This window comes from Phyllostomus discolor, chromosome 7 (assembly GCF_004126475.2).
Source record: "Phyllostomus discolor isolate MPI-MPIP mPhyDis1 chromosome 7, mPhyDis1.pri.v3, whole genome shotgun sequence".
In the NCBI taxonomy this organism is placed as follows: domain Eukaryota; kingdom Metazoa; phylum Chordata; class Mammalia; order Chiroptera; family Phyllostomidae; genus Phyllostomus; species Phyllostomus discolor.
Window position 1 is genome coordinate 125,906,646 of NC_040909.2, and position 16,496 is coordinate 125,923,141.

Sequence of the window (16,496 nt, forward strand, 5' to 3'; positions counted from 1 at the left end):
CAGATATTATTGTATCAAAAAGAGGTTCCCTCCCACCACCCTATATAAACTAATACTAACAATCCCTTATTGTGTCTATCTCCTTAACCACACAGGTATCACTCTATGAATTCTACACAGCTCCTTTTATTTCTTCTCGCCCCACTGAAATGTAAGCTTCGACCACTGAACAGTTTGGTTCACTCTCACATCCCCGGTGCCTGAAACTCAATAGTATGTGTTGATGAAATGAACAAATACATCACACTGTCGATAGAGACTTGAGAACACAATCCAAGGTTTGAAGAAGCGAAGTTATAAGGGAGAAGCCACTGAATTGCCCTGAAGTGGATGGTAATGTGTATGCGTTCAAAAATGGCACTTTAAATACCATAGGGTCTCACCTACAAGGGGAACCCAATCAACAAAACAACAAGCAAGCAAAAATATAGCCAGAGGCACTGAAATTAAGGACAAACTGACAGTAACCAGAGGCGAGGTGGGAGGGCGTAATGGGGGGAGGGGGAGGGTTTTCAGGAACATGTATAAAGGACCCATGGACAAAACCAAGGGGGTAAGATCGAGGGTAGGAGGTGGGGATGGCTGGGGTGGGGGGGGGAGTGGTGGGGGTAGGAAATGGAGACAACTGTACTTGAACAACAATAAAAAAATAAAAAATAAAAAGATAAAAGTAAATGGCACTTTAGGCAAGGCAGACATTTATTTTCTTTCCACCTCAACGTCTGGGACCAGGACGTCCGGGGAAGGTACGGCGGTGGCTCTGCTTCACCAAGTCCTCGGGGGTCCTGCGCTGTGGCCCTCGCTTCCCGGTCCGATGTGGTGGGCAGAGAGCCAGCTGTCACGTCTTCATTTCCAAAAGAAAGGAAGGGGGAGACTTCAAGAAGACAAATGAGGCAAAGGTGCATAACAGCTATTTTTTAAGGAAAGATTTTCAGAAGCTGTCCCACAAAGATCCTACATCAATTCATTTGCTAGATTTAGTCACATGGCCACAACTGGTTGCAGCTGAAACATATGCCTTCATTCTTAGCAGACCGATCTGCAGCTAAAACATCAGGGGTGGTTACTTATAACAAAAGGGAGGAATGGATATATAGGGACCACTAGCATTCTCTGCTCCAGCTTAGCTATTGTTTTAGTCTGCCCTTTTCTTCTGGTGTTGAAACTTTTTTTCCATAAAGAGACTCTTCCTTGCCCCGGCTGGTGGCTCAGCTGGTTGGAGCATTGCCCCGGGCACCAAAATGTTGCAGGTTCAATCCCCAGTCGGGGCGCATACAGGAGGCAACTGATCGATGTTGCTCTCACATGGATCCCTCTCTCTCTCCGCCCCCGACCCTTCCTCTCTAAAAAAATCAATAAATAAATCCTCAGGTGAGAATCTTAAAAAAATATTGAAAGAAAAAGAAACTCCTCCTCAACCTACACTATTTCTCGTGGTGTGGTGATGTGGTCTCTACAGTGCTTGCTGTACTGGGTGTGGGAATGCGGCTCAGGCTGGGGGAGCCATCGTAGCCTAGCCTCTTGGCCCACTGATTGGTCCAAAGAGGAGCACATGACCCAAGCAAGGCCTGAATGGGCAAGCATGGCCAGAGAGAGCTTCTGAGATTGATGTAGAAGTGGTGAAAGAGAAAAGCTTTTATTGCCCTGGGATTGCTAAACTGAGAATTAGCACATTAGGGCTACAGACACCCATTTCACCTCTGCCACCTGTGCTAAGTCTGACCTGCAACAGGAGGAAGCGAGGCCCACACGCGAAGACGAGCGAGCCCCTGGGGTGGAGAGATGACATCATCTGAGTGCTCTGGTCCGAGGCTGCCTGAAGCCTGGTGTCTCAGGCAGGGGAGCCAGTAAACCTCCTCTTTCGCTTCAGGTGGTTTTTGTTGGATATCTGTCCCTTGAATTTGAAATTCTTCACTAAAATGTGTATGCTGTCATGTTTTCTATGAAGATTGCTCTCAAATGTTCTTTCCTATTTAGTGAAGATTAACTTCCAATGTCAAAAGCAGAGACAGTGTGTATGTTTCTGCCTCAAATACACGTTTTGGAGGTCTAAGCTGCCTCCTTTGAGGCACTCTCCTGCCCATGCCCCCTGCCCACCATCACTTGCTTGGTACCCTCCTCTTCCTCAGAGAGCACCCGGCTTCCCTCTGCTACAATACTTACCCCACGGTGTTGAAAGTCCTTGCTTCTAGGACAGCCTGTCCCTTGAAGTGACAATTTCCTTGAGGACCAGGGACGACCTCGGATCCTGTCATACAGACTTTCATATCTTATCTCCAGTACCTATTTCGCTGCTGGGTGTACAGTCGGGCTAACGTTAAACCTAGTCTAGCAAATACACACACACAACTTTTTATCACCACCTCGTGGTGGAGGGTCTAAATTACTCTTCCATTTCCTTTGGAATGCCTCAGTCGAATAAATCAAGCCCCCTTGGAGGTGGAAACTACAAAACTAAAGTAATAAATAAAAGTACAGCTACTGTTCAGCTGACTCAGTTAGAATAAAACTCTCAAAAATGGGAAGTGCTGACAAGTTTCTAAAGCAAAACCACCCTCGCACTGCCAGATTGATGCCTTTAATTTTAAATTAATTTCAACGAAGATCAAATCATAGGAATACACTTTGGTAGATAAAGCTTGACTTATAATTATGACATTCATATCGCATCAAAGGACTTTAAAAACTCTGGCTCATTTTTGCATAAAAATGGCTCAAGGTGGCCAACTTCCAATAGTTTCTCTCCTTGAGGTGACAGCGTGGTTGGCCAAGTCACAGAGCCTAAGCCACCAAGGATTCCAACGGGCTGCATTTCAGCATCAAAAATAAGAGGCCTGGGTAAGGAGAGTCGCCTCTAGCCTCTCAGCTTGCCTCTCCCGGCATTAAACCTTCACCCAGGGCATGAGCTGGGCGGAGGAGGATGAGGGCCTTGTTGTTTCCAGGCTCCCAGCTTCCCGTGGAGCCTCCACACTGTGAGTGCGGGCTGGAGGGAGGAGGGGAATACCCTACCTCATGGCTGCGCTCGCTAGGGACTTCGGCTCTGTCCCTTGAGGTTGGAGGGGACAGGAAGGTTCTTGGCCCATCTCTCCACGTACTGGGAACTGACAGGACCGGGAGCCCTGTCTTTCTGGCCACACCTGCCTGGAGTGGAGCCTCCATCAGGCTCAGGTAACAGGGAGCGAGAGGGGGCGGGGCTACGGCCCAAGTGCTGCTGACTCCACCGGGTCTCCATTGGCTGGGCGCTCTCAGGACAATGTCCAGAGACTTTAAATATGTGTTTTTTGTTTTGTTTTACTTTGTTTTGTTGTTTGATCATTTTTAATATTTATAGTTGTTTCACTGGAAAGGGGTCTGCTGATCTCTCTGCGCCTTTCCAGAAGCTTTAGCACCTTTTAAAAACTAGAATCCCATAAGCTAACATGGTAGCTGCTGGTTTTTGTTGTCGTTGTTGTTGACTGTTTCGTTTTTAAGTTATAATTCCTGCTAGTAAGATAAAGAGATGCCATTTTTCCTGATCAAGTTAACTCGACTCTTCTCAGATGAATAAACTTGTATGCAAAACAGAAAACGGAAATGGAAGAGGGGAACCACGTGAGTGCAACATTTGATAATTTGTCACGCTGAGAGCACACATACTTTTTTTTTAAGTTTAGAAAGGCAAACACCAAGGCTCAAAGTGAGTTGATATTTCACGAAGGACAGCAAGCAGGCAGGCCCCGGCTGCGGAGCTGAGCCCCCAGTGTTCCTTCTGACTCCCCTCTGTTGGAATGTAGGTGCGTCACTGTGAATCCACGTTGGCCTTCCTGCATTCACTGCATGAGGAGCTTGTTTTCAACACGGCTTCAATAACTGGATACACTTCTGGTAGTGAGCATGTGAATTAATAAAAATAATTAACAGTCACTGTTATAAAAGCTAACGTCCATTAAATGCACATGGTAGGCCTTTTAAAAAACTTTTTAAGTATATTATTTCAATTAATTCTAACATTACAATGAGGCAGTTGGGATTATTATTATCCCTATCATATGTATAGATGAAGCAAATGAGGTACAGAGAAGGTAAGTTATTTGCCTAATGCTACATCAATCAGCGGGGAAGGCTGGTTGGAATCCAGATAGGCTAGTTTCTAGAACTTTCACTGAACCTCTGTTGTATATTTTTAAATTTTTGACTTCATTACCAGAAATGCATAGAGTAACCTCCTAAGAGTGACACTTAGGAAATTCCCTTTAAAAGAAGGATTCATTCACTCATTCAACAAAGTTACGAAGCATCTCCTAGCACCACGAAGCTGGACTGTTCAATTAAGCATGAAAACCAAATACCATCCTTTTAGGATAAAAGTTGACTTCTCTCAGAATGGAAAATAACTTCATGTTTTGACCCAGGAGTCACATTTTTAAATACATGCGTGGAGCTCAGACTGTGGGAAAGATCTGAGGGTTTCAATAAGCACATAGGAGCCGCTGGGCCAAAACACTGTGTGTAGGTCATTACATTTCATTCCTCCAAAAGTCACAAGGCAAGTGCTGGAGAACTTGGGCTCTAAGTCAGCCTTGTAGGGTCTAAATTCCAGTTCCATTAACAGCTAGATGCATAAATCAGACAAATTATTGAAGGCCCCTGGCCCTCAGTTTCCCCATCTGGAGATTGGAGATGATAAGTGGTATTTCCTGTAGCAGTCAGAAATGTATTCATTTGCAAGTATATGAATATCTGGCCATGGTAACTTTAAACTAAGGGTTTATTCTCCTACATAATTGAAATTCTGGTAAATGGGGAATGCAGGTATTGGTTTAGCATTCAATAATGCCAGGGCTGGTATCTGTGACTCTTTTGGCCTTTTCTTCAGGAGCACAAGATAGCTGCTGCAGTTCCAGACATCACATCACTGCTCAGGGTAAAAAAAAAGACGACAGAAGAGGGTACCAGCCACAGGGGTCCTCTTGATCAGAAAAGCTGAGGCAGGACCCCAGATGATTTCTGCTTATGTCTGCATGGCCAGAACTCTGTCATATGTGGCCACTTGAGCTACAAGGAAACTTGAAAAGCAAATATATGGCCCCAGCTGGTGTGGTTCAGTTGGTTGGGCACCGTCCTGCAAACCAAAAGGTTGCTGGTTTGATTCCTGGTCAGGGCACTTGCCTAGGTTACAGGTTTGGTCCCAGGTCGGGGTGCTTATACCAATGTTTCTCTCTCACATCAATGTTTCTCTTCATCTCTTCCCTCCCTTCCCCTTTCTCTAAAATAAAAAATAAAATTTAAAACATTTTTAAAGAAAAACAAATACGTAGGAGACACATTTTCACCCACACAAAGTTGGGGCTCTATAAGCAAGGGATGGGAGAATGAATGTCATTGGGGAGCACGTCAGCAGTGCCTGCCACACTGCTTCACGGGGTTGGGAGAACTGAGCGCATCCCTGCTGAGCGCTGAAAACTGTCTGGCATCCCCATCCAGGGCGGACAGCTGCTAGCTGTTTTATTTTGTAAATGAAGTGGTTACTCCATTTCCCCCGACTCACACAGTTTCTATGCAAGAAAGGAGGTTCAAAGGCCACCTTGTGGACTCCGAAGCAGTAACACTGTAAAGGCAACTGAGTAGACGTTTGCAAAGGGCTCCCTTGCTCCTGAGTCACTTTTTGTACTCTCCTTAAGACTCATTCACACTTTGCCCCCTTCCTAGATGGGCTGAGATTTGCCTCAGCAGCAGCCCCTGCAGGGATTAGTAAAAAAAGAAGTGAAGAGGTAGCCAGCTCTCCTGTTAAGTCTCCCGAGTTACCAGGCAACCACCTAAGAGGCAGCAGCAGGACATCTGTATTGAACAAAAAACTCTGTGTGTAATAGAAAAATAGCCGTGGAGCGTGATTGTTTGATTAAGCATGGAAACCAAATACTGGCCTCCGAGGATAATGGTTGGCTCCTCTCGAAATCGAAAACAACTGCGTGAGAATCAAAACCTGATGTGTGAAGTGTCCTCTCAAAGCGAGATAGTCCCAAGATGTCAGGAGCGTCCACCAGAGACGTAGACATCTCTACTTTTCAGTTCAAAAAAAAAATTGCCATTACTAATTAAAACCACAACATTTAAAGAACGACGTCTCCCCGACCGCATGAAAGGACTTGGTTCCATATTTGCAAGGTGTAAGGAACATGTGAGGTCTGGTGACCTCATCTATAATAACTCTGTGCATGTAATTACTGTGCACAGAGGTATCTGGAGAACAGGTTTTTAGCCCATGCCAGGACAAGCCTGCATTGCATTAACGGAAAATGGGGAACAGGTGGCTCCGAGTCTGTGTGCTCAACCATAAAATGAGCAGAGCAGTGCCAACCTCACTTCCTCCCGTAGGGGGAAACAGAAGAAGACCCGTTCCATGAAGACACAGGCTGCTTAACAAAGGACTGGCGGCTGTCCTTGCTAGATTAGACGTGGGGAATTCAAGGATTATCCACTTTGACCTTGCCAGCTAGGAACATCAAAGTGATGGTCATAATAACAACCAACCCGCCAGCAAACCACCTACCACTGTCATCATTTCATAATAGGACTTTTGAACACCAAGCAACTAGGGTGGCTGTGCTGATTCTCCAAGAAAAAGGCAGCACTTTCAATGGAATGAGCTCTACTAAACCTCCTTCACCCTAACGTTTCTCCTGTGATGCACACGGATTGATACGTAGGAGCCAGAGTGCCAATGCTGCCACGTTTCCCTCAGTCCCAGGCAGACCTTCTGGATGCTGGACTTCAAGGACAGAGGGCTTTGTGACGGCATTACTACAGGCAAGGCCCACGCGTTTCAGGATTCGCCCAGTTACAGGTCTTCACCAGAACTGTTGAGAGCGCATCTGTAATTGGAGCAGGGAATTTGGCAAGGCTTCCCCACTCCCCCCAGAGCCTGCCTTAAAGTACCTCAACAGTTCCAGGGGTGTCCAACCTGCGGTCCACAGGCTGCAGAGGCCTCAGGACAGCTGTGAATGTGGCCCAACACAAAATCGTACAATTACTTAAAAACATTGATTTTTTTTGTGTTTGTGTGTCACAATGTATTTAATGTGTGGCCCAAGACAACACTTTTTTTAAAAATCATTGTTCAAGTACAATTTTCCATCTTTTACTCCCATCCCAGCCCACTCCCCCCCAGCCCTTCCCAGCTCCTTCCCATTTCCACCCCCACCCCTAGTTTTTGTCCATGTGTCCTTTATATTTGTTCCTGTAGACCCTTCCTCTTTCCCCCTGAAATTCCCTCCCCTGTCCCCTCTGGTCACTGTCAGCCTGTTCTCTATTTCAGTGTCTTTGGTTATATTTTGCTTGTTTTTTTTGTTTAGGTTCCTGTTAAAAGTGAGATCACATGGTATTTGTCTTTCACTGCCTGGCTTGTTTCACTCAGCATAATGCTCTCCAGTTCCATCCATGCTCTTGCAAAGGGTAGGAGCTCCTTCTTTCTTTCTGCTGCATAGAATTCCATTGGGTAAATGTACCGTAGTTCTTTGATCCATTCATTTACTGATGGGAACCTAGGTTGTTTCCAACACTTGGCTATTGTAAATTGTGCTGCTATGAACATTGGGGTGCATAGGTTCTTTTGGATTGGTGTTTCAGGGTTCTTAGGATATAATCCTAGCAGTGGAATTGCTGGGTCAAAAGGCAGATCCACTTTATTTTCTGAGAAAATTCCATACTGTTTTCCATAGTGGTTGTACCAGCCTGCAATCCCACCAACTGTGCATTAGGGTCCCCTTTTCTCCACAACCTCTCCAGCACTTGTTGTTTGTTGCTTTGTTTATGATGGCCATTCTGACTGGTGTGAAGTGATATCTCACTGTGGTTTTAATTTGCATCTCTCTGATAGCTAGCGATACTGAGCAACTTTTCATGTATGTGTCTCTGGATCCTCTGTATGTCCTCCTTGGAGAAGTCCAAGACAACTCTTCTTTTTCCAGTGTGGCCCAGAGATGCCAAAATGTTGGACAGCCCTGGTAGACTCTAGGTTCAAGTTCTTGTTATTGATACTTATGTATTCATTGTACATCTACTGCCAGAAACTGGACATCTTGAAGGCAGGGGCCTTCACTGTCCTGGGAATCTCACACGGAGCAGGCATCCAGCAATACATGCCATCTCAGTGAGCTCAAGATGGGGCAGTCCAAAAACCGCTGAGGGCCAAGCACAGCGGTGGGCGAACACCACTGTGAGCTGCTCTTGGGCAGAAGATGGGTCTGTCCAAGAGATAAGAAAAAGTATTCTACAGTCAATTGAAATTTTTCCTATTCGCATATCTAACTATATTCATGACTTATGCTCCACCTCTGAGCATATACAGATGGGCTGAGGCTGATGTAGTTCTTTTTGAATTCACAATGTAATAACTGAAATAAAGCCTTTATTACCTAAATTGTCTTCCTCAACATGAAGACTTCTCTATGCACTTACTGTGGGGTGGTAACAAAGCAACCACAGGAGTTTGGCATCTAGCAAGAGAACTTTAAGATGACCTTGCCCAGCCTTCTCATTTGTCTAGCCCTGGTCAGGTTGGGAGATTTATTCACTAGACACCTGTGAGGTTGGGACATAAAACCCAGGTTTACTGTTTTCCAGAGCAACGATCTCTCCACAGTATTGTTTACTCTCTGGCTGATAAAATCACCTTCTGCTTTTATATTCAATTCAATAAAAACAGAGCCTGTTACATACCAATAGTGATGTGCAGTGATGCTAGGCCATTAGTGGAGAAAAAGCATCATAAACGGGATCATGGGGCAGCTCTTCCCTTGCTCAGCGACTCATAATCAGATGGGAAGGACTTCACACACCCAAGTGATGCATTTTGAGGGTAAAAGAGTATCTTGAGAAAGAACAAAATTCTTCGAACTTTTCAACTCACTCAGTTTGCCAAGTCCTTTCTCTTTCTGTACTACAGTATTTAACGTTCCACGGAATCTCTGGTCCAGGCACCTAGATATTTCTGCTGAAAAAGCAAAGCCCTCTACGAGCCTGCTTCTTGATGTCTGAGAGCGGGAAAAGGAAATGACATACTTCACGCAGTTCTTCTTTGCACGGAATTCGGCACAGCAGCCTGGAAGCACTGGCGTGCACGCTTGCAGCTACCACATCAACCAAAGTAAGAATGTCACCTAAGTGAATGCACATCAGTGTTATTCTAACTGATGTTCCAAACAAAAGCCATCATAGTAAAACACTGAAGGACGCTACCTAACACACCATGTGAGCACGACATCACGTAGACATAAGAAGAAAGAGAAAGCTCTGGTTCTCAGCAGCGGGATCTTTGAGGACGGGGAGTCTGTCTTACTGACTATATTATCATAGAAAACAATTTAGGTTACAAAAATGATCAAAATACACTCATAGCTTAGAAGGATGACAATTCTATGACTAAATTTCCTTCTTAGCAAGTGTGTCCTTCACCCAGTTTCTGCTATGGTTAACATGTTACCTTCTTAGAGTCCCTTTGCCAAATCTCAGAAGTCAACATTGGTACATTAACTAAACTCTAGCATGCATTTGAATTTCACTAGTTTTTTCACCACTGCCCTTTTTCTGCTGCTGGATCCGATCCAGGAAACCGCATTGCGCTGTTGCTGTATCTCCTCAGTCTCTTCTGGTCTGTGACAGCCTCTCAGTCATTGCTTGTTTTTCATAAGTTTACTAGTTTTAAGGCGTATTTTGTAGCATATCCCTCAGTTTGGGTTTGTCTGATGTTTTTCCTCAGGGGTAGAGTGGGCAGACTGGGATTGCGGGGTTTCCCCCCACAGAAGTGCCCTTTCCATCACGTCTAGTGAGGAGGGAGGACAGGGTATTAACGTGACTTCTCGCCATGATGTTTAACCTGATCACTTGGTTAAGGTAGCGTCTGTCTTTCTTAACTGTACAGCCACTGCTGTCCCCTGTCCTTACTCTATTCTTCGGAAGTGAGTCACTAAGTCCAGCCCACACTCAAAGGCAGCAGGGGGCGGGGTTGGTGACAGTGGTTGAGCTTTGAAATACAGTTCTGCTTGGACTGCAGCATGGCTGATAAAAGGAAATTTCACTTGTTCACAGTAAAGAGTTGGAACAGAGGCGATAGGTTAGGAGAAGGGGACGGGAAGACAAAGTCATTTTCTAGCTGTTTATCAGACAAGGATGATAACTGTGATCAAAATGTCTTTTTAAGTTCACAAGACTTTGGTAGTAAAGTAGCTTCTCCATTCTCTCAAGAATCATCCAAAAGAAATAAGGAGCACAAGAAACAAAAATTGTTAAACTACAAGTTCTAACAAATTTGAAACACAAACCCACAACACATGAGGAAGGGGGGGCCAAATGCAGAGAGAATAAAGGGGTGTGGCATCTCCCCTTCATTCTCAAGTGCATTCAACAAGGCAAATAAATCAGACAGGAGAAGAAACTAGAAAATTAAATGTATAAAAATTAGTCAAGAGGTAATAAAATTACCATGTGATTATTTTCAAGTAAAACCCAAGAAATGCATAAAAAATACTGCATGTCCTCTTTAGAAAAGTGTCTATTCAGCTCCTTTGCCCATTTTTAAATTGGATTATTTGGATTTTTGGTGCTGAGTTTTTTAAGTTCTTTTTAAATTTTGGATGTGAAGCCCTTACCAGGTGTGTTGGCAAATACATTCCCCCATTCAGCTGGTTGTCTTTTTCTATTTTTGATGGTGTTCTTTGCTGTGCAAAATCTTTTTAGCTTAATATAGTCCCATTTGTTTTTTCTTTTGTTTCCCTTGCCTGAGGAGATGTATCGTAGTTAGAAAGAAATACTATATGAATGTAGCAACATGGACATCCTTAGCAGGAATAATAATATCAAGACACCAATTCTATGTTAACCCTCGATTTACTACACAACCAACACCCACTACAAAAACAATTTCAAGGAGAAGGTAGAAAGACTGACTCCAGGATTAATATGGGGAAATAAACCCACAAGAAGGCAAAGGGATAGGGATGGTTCATTGGTCGGTGGAATCCGGCAGCGGGGAGGGGAGGAGTTAATGGCAGAGGTGCAGCGGGAGGGAACTTTGGAGTAATGCAACTGTGGTGGCTGGACACGCAAGTCCAAGCGTTTGTCCAAAGCCACAGAAATGCACACCACGAGCATTGAGTATTACTGTGTGTACATTATGGAGTCGACCAGAGGAAGAAAATAACCCACAAGAATAACCAAAAACCTTGAAAAAGAAATGAGGGGAGGTAGGTCTACCGCATCCAGTGCTATGATAATCTGAACAGTGTGGCATTGGCAAAGGAGTACACAGACCTGCGAAACCAGCTACAAAGTCCAGAAATGGACCCGAATACACCAGGAAATTCGGCACGTAACACTTGAAATCTAAAGAAAAGAGATGTTGTTTGAAATACTGGGTAGCATTCTGGAAGAGAAATAAAAGTTTGGATCTCTACATCCTACCATCTGTCAAAATAAATTCCAGGTGAATTCCGGTTGAATAAAGCATAAAAACCAAACACATGAAAACTTTAACACTAACAGGAAAAAAATGGGACAATTTTTATAATCACACAGTGAGGAATACCTTTGTTAGTATGACACAAAGTGTGGTAGTCATAAAGGACAAAGTAGACACAAGGAAAGTTTCTCCAAGTATGATCTGTCAAAAACAATGTACATACTGTGTAGGCTCCTTCTGGAAAGGTGAGTGTCACCCAAGCACCAGTGGCCGCCTCAACTGGGAAGACTCACACTGGAACTTTGCACCGATGAGGTGCGATCCCCTACTTCAAAAACAAGAATAGTTTTTTCAATTGCCTTCTAACCATCAGCTTAAATAACTGAAAGCTCGCCATAAAAGATGTTCCTCACGAGAAACATGGAACATAAACATGTAATTTAGAAATAACAGAGCTCCTCGTGCAATGCGTGATACATAGGAGGTGCTTCAGTTCCGTGGGTAGCTGTTATCTGCCACTGTCGTCCTACGACACTAGTGATTTTTCTTGAAATGTATTATGACTATTTTCAAAGTTGGGAATTCTATGTATGGTGTCACTGCACTCTGAAATACAAAATATTCCACTTGTCCAAACAGAATTTTAGTTAGTGAACACCCAGCCAATTGGAATCTTTAGATCGCTGCCCTGTAGGCCCATCAATGTCTGCTCGCATGCCCTTTGCTCTTCCACTCCTGGCCAGCTGTGCAGACTTATAATTCCTGAAAACGGCCTTGCTTTCTTCCATGCTCTGGAAAACACTGTTTCTTCAAGGGAACTCTGACCCATCTCTGCTACTGAGACCATTCTGCCCGACAGGGCAGCTCAAACCGCTCCCCCCCCCCCAATCCACAACGCTCCCCACACACTTTGTGGGTAGGCACACGACGTACGCACAGAGAAAGGTAACAAGAGGCATAAAAGGACTCACAGACAGAATGACCGATTGAAAAAGGTATTTATTAAACAAGTTAAATACAAATAAAAGTATTTTAAAAGTCTGCCATTATTGGATCCCTTGGGAATATCTATTCTGGGAAGAAGTATCCTCCAAACTTCCTAATGATAAGGGAAATGATAAACATACAACACGTATGAAAAAATCTTTAAACAATAAAGCACATGGTAAATTCAGAAATAAAACAAAAGACACAAACTATTGATGTTTAAAACCGAAACATTCTTATGTTTTAAAATGCTTGTGACATGTTCACAGGAGGGCCAAACTGCCTGCGCCCAAGTTAACTAACAGTATGGAAACACCGTTTCACAGCATCAGAATTTGTGTTATATAGAAATCACTTTAGAATGTGTTGGGTGTGTAAATTGTTCACGTTTAGCAAACATATTCTACATATGGACATACTCACTGATACTTAATGAGCAAATAACATAATGTAAGCATGTCGACCTGAGAACTGGTTTTGGTAATTCTGTGAAATTCCAACAACATAACTGCCAAGTGCATTATCAAAAAAGTTACTGAATTATTTTTAAAAAGCTGTTTCTGAAAGTTTCAGTATTTTAGGGCAAAACAAAGTATCATGTAGTCTTGTTTATAAAGTCTGATGCTCAGATTCTATGGTCAACACACAAAGAACACGCCATCGAACAGATTCCGATGGAGAAGCTCCTGTCTTCTTCGGTAGTTCCGAGTAGTGTCACGTGTCACTGGGAACAGGGCTTCACGAGGCTGGACAGCACTTGTGTCTCACACTCGGCCCGGTCACATCCATCACAAGCTCCCAAGATACCCAGCTTCGGCAGTACACACGCTGACGGTAATGCCAGCGGGCCTGCCTCGGGCCCTGGGGGTCTTTAAGGAAAGAGGTTCGTTCTGTGTGTGTGTGGAGGGGAGGGAGGTCTGGGGGTGTGTTCGTGCACACCTTAAAGAGGAAATGGGGTGACACAGTTTATCCGGAACACAGACACATTTTCCTTATCACATCCCAACTGTATAAATATGATGTCGATCAGAGGCTTAGAAGTCAAGTGGATTCTCAGTTTCTATGGGTGGCAGGTTCTCCCCCTTTTATCAGTCTGTACAGAGGCCACAGGGTTGGTTGCATCCGTCTTCCGGACACGGAGGGGAAGGCCCCTCGTGCCCCGCTCAGTCGGAGAGAGAGGGGGAGCGGACCGACCTGCCGCTCGCGGGGCTGGAGAAGGTGAAAGGCTCCTTGTCCTTTTCTTTGCTCTCGTGCTTGTGCTTGTGCTTGTGCTTATGTTTGTGCTTCTTCTTCTTCTTCTTGTGCTCGTGGTGGTGGTGGTGATGGTGGTCACTGTGCTTGGAGGAGGCCGGCTCCTTCGCAAACACTGCGAGCGGGGCCGCTGCGACCGGGTGCATGCTCATCTCCAAAGGCGTCTGCTCTTTACCTGCGAGACGGAGAACACTGAGTCAATGCCTGTGACCACAAGGGTGGTGCAATGGAAGTCAGAGGGAGCTGATGACAGCACCGGAAGGGGGGATCCAGAGTGTTTGCTGCCTCCACGGGAATAAACAGGAACGGGAGAAGCAGCACCCAAACAAGCACACACAAACAGGTTCCCAGCATCGGGGCCCGGGAGTGGAATACTTCAATTCCTGCCATCTGTGCAAGTTATGACACACACCAGTGTGTTACCAAACCGTTTTCTAAAAACTCACATTGCCTATTGAAGGTACTGCACAGAGCAGCAACGATTACACGCATGTTACAGGGTGAGACCCACCCCGGTGGAGGGGAGCTCGGCTCCTTCCACTGCAGCTGTGCCCGAAGGCCCTGGGGCGGGGGAAGGGCAGCAGTGTGTCTGTGGCTCCTGGGGAACCACTTACGCACGCAGCCTGTGTCACACTAAGTGACTGACAACGACAGCTCAACAAAACCCCCAACTTCTAGAGGCTCTTAGGATACTTTCTGACCCCTGGCTGACGTAGCTCAGTGGATTGAACACTGATTCAAACAAACGAACTGTTAAAAATAAAAATAATGGTATTTATGAGTCAATTAAAATTTAAACAGTGACTAATTTAATGATGCAAAAAAACTCAATTTTTTAAAAGTGTATCACCGTGGTTATGACTTTTTGAAGTCCTTAACTTTCAGAGATACATACTAAATTATTTTTTCTTTTTTTAAATAATTTATGTTTTATTGTATTTTTCCCCCGTTACCATTTATCCCCCTTCTACCCTCTCCCACCTCTACCGCACCTCCTCCCCGAATACTAAATTATTGAAAATGATGGCGTGGAATTTGTTTCAAAATAATTCAGAAGGGTGGAAATGGGTAAGGGTATAGATTAGGGGTTCATTATATTCATCTGACTACTCCTGCTTTCCATAACAAAGCATTTTTTAAAAAGGAAAAGTTAAAGCAATACAGCTGTATCCATGAAAATGTTAAATGCCCCTATTCTTTAACTGAAAAAGTTCATTTCCAGAAATTTATCTCACAAATGCACAAAGACATACTCTAACATTCATTAGACTAGTATTTGTAACAACAGTGCATCTGACAAAACCTAAAGTTACTGTCACTACCACCTACCTTTAGCTCTTTTTTGACCTTTAGCTCTTAAGTTCTCATTTATTAGAGACAGCATATATTTTGCTTGCGTAATCTCTATCTTTCCTGACTAACTCTTACCAGGTCTACTCCAAGGTGATAAGAAAGTGCAATCTCCTACCCATGTGGAATTGTGTGCGTTAACAGTCAGCCTGGGGACACGTACAAGTTTACTTCCACACCAGCATAAGGAGGTCACCTCCAGTCGGGGGAAGTGCACGTTACCATCCCCGACACATTTACACACATAATTTCACATATTATTGTAGGGGCTTGTAAGAAGCCTGGGAACTTGAGGCGCATTTTTAAGTTAATTAGAGCCCTTTCAGTGACCTGAAATATATGTCTCTATTGTAGGACAGCAGATATATCAGAAAAAGGATATAGGTGTACATATACACACATATTTTACATTATAATTTTTCTACTTCACGTTACATAGAAAGAATAAAACACACGTTCAGTTTTGTTGTTCTACCCAACACAGAATCTTTCCTAGAGACCTAATAAAATGCACTATGGGTAAGAGTTTGCTGCAGTCACTTTAACAAATGCAAAACAAACAAAATAAATAGAAAGCCTAATATGGAAGTTTTTCAGTCCATGGATGAAAAAGTGCTGATATCAGATAGTGAATACTCTATTAATCCTATTACATTCATTCACATTAGGTGTGAGTTTAAATTTAACTCAAAACCTGCGGTTTCTATTAGAAGAATGGTAAAGTTTGTTCTTTGGATGCTTTAGATCACTATGAATAATAAAGTGTAGAATTATGTCATTAAAATTTAAGGAAAAAAGTGCCCTGGCTGGCGTAGCTCAGTGGATTGAGTAGGGGCTGCAAACCAAAGTGTCGCGGGTTTGATTCCCAGTCAGGGTACATGCCTGGGTTGCAGGCCATGACCCCCAGCAACTGCACATTGATGTTTCTCTCTATCTCCCTCCCTTCCCTCCCTAAAAATAAAATAATAAAATCTTTAAAAAGAAAATTTAAGGAAAAAAACAAACTCTGTTTTCCATATTAAAGTTTCAAAAGAAAGAACTGTAGGGCTCACAAGCTTTTCGGTTTTTGTTTTAAAGACTTCTGCACATCAGAGCCCTGCCTTGCTGACTTGTGCAAGAAGGCCCTGCAGACGCAGCAGCCCCAGCAGGCAGCTGCAGGAAGTCTCCTTCTCTGCCCCACGGAAACCACCAGGGATTCCATTCCCCTCGGCCTCTGCTCCCAGTCACTCCTGCTCCCTGCTCCATCGCAGCAACAGCTGGGGCGAGAGACCAGGCTGCAGCGGAGGGAGAGCAGACAGACATGGTAGGCTTAACCGATCCCCATGGGAACCATAAGCCCTTTTTCCAAATCCCCTTCCTTACCTCAGGAGAGGGGAAAGAAATAGCATAAAGGAATTAAGAAAACTACTTCTGCCACTTCTCCTTTCTTACCCCGGCTGGCTTCACCTTCCACACATGTTATCATCTGCACCTT

General features: G+C 44.1%; 1 protein-coding gene and 1 long non-coding RNA gene across 4 annotated transcripts in view; one reads left to right on the forward strand and one right to left on the reverse strand.

Moving 5' to 3' along the window:
- The first annotated feature begins 2,912 nt into the window (after window positions 1-2,912).
- On the forward strand, window positions 2,913-16,178 carry LOC118501777. The gene is made up of 3 exons (XR_004904431.1): window positions 2,913-2,934; window positions 4,426-4,428; window positions 16,159-16,178. It is a non-coding gene; the product is annotated as an uncharacterized LOC118501777 (long non-coding RNA).
- TAF2 (TATA-box binding protein associated factor 2) overlaps window positions 12,414-16,496 on the reverse strand; it is a 53,733-nt gene continuing 49,650 nt past the window's right edge. For 2 of the 3 annotated variants that reach the window (XM_028533919.2, XM_036031379.1), the window contains one exon: window positions 12,414-13,847. In XM_028533919.2, coding sequence (XP_028389720.1) covers window positions 13,585-13,847 — 263 coding nt within the window. In that variant the 3' untranslated portion in view covers window positions 12,414-13,584. The remainder of the gene's footprint in view (window positions 13,848-16,496) is intronic. The other variant, XM_028533920.2, reaches the window with a different exon arrangement.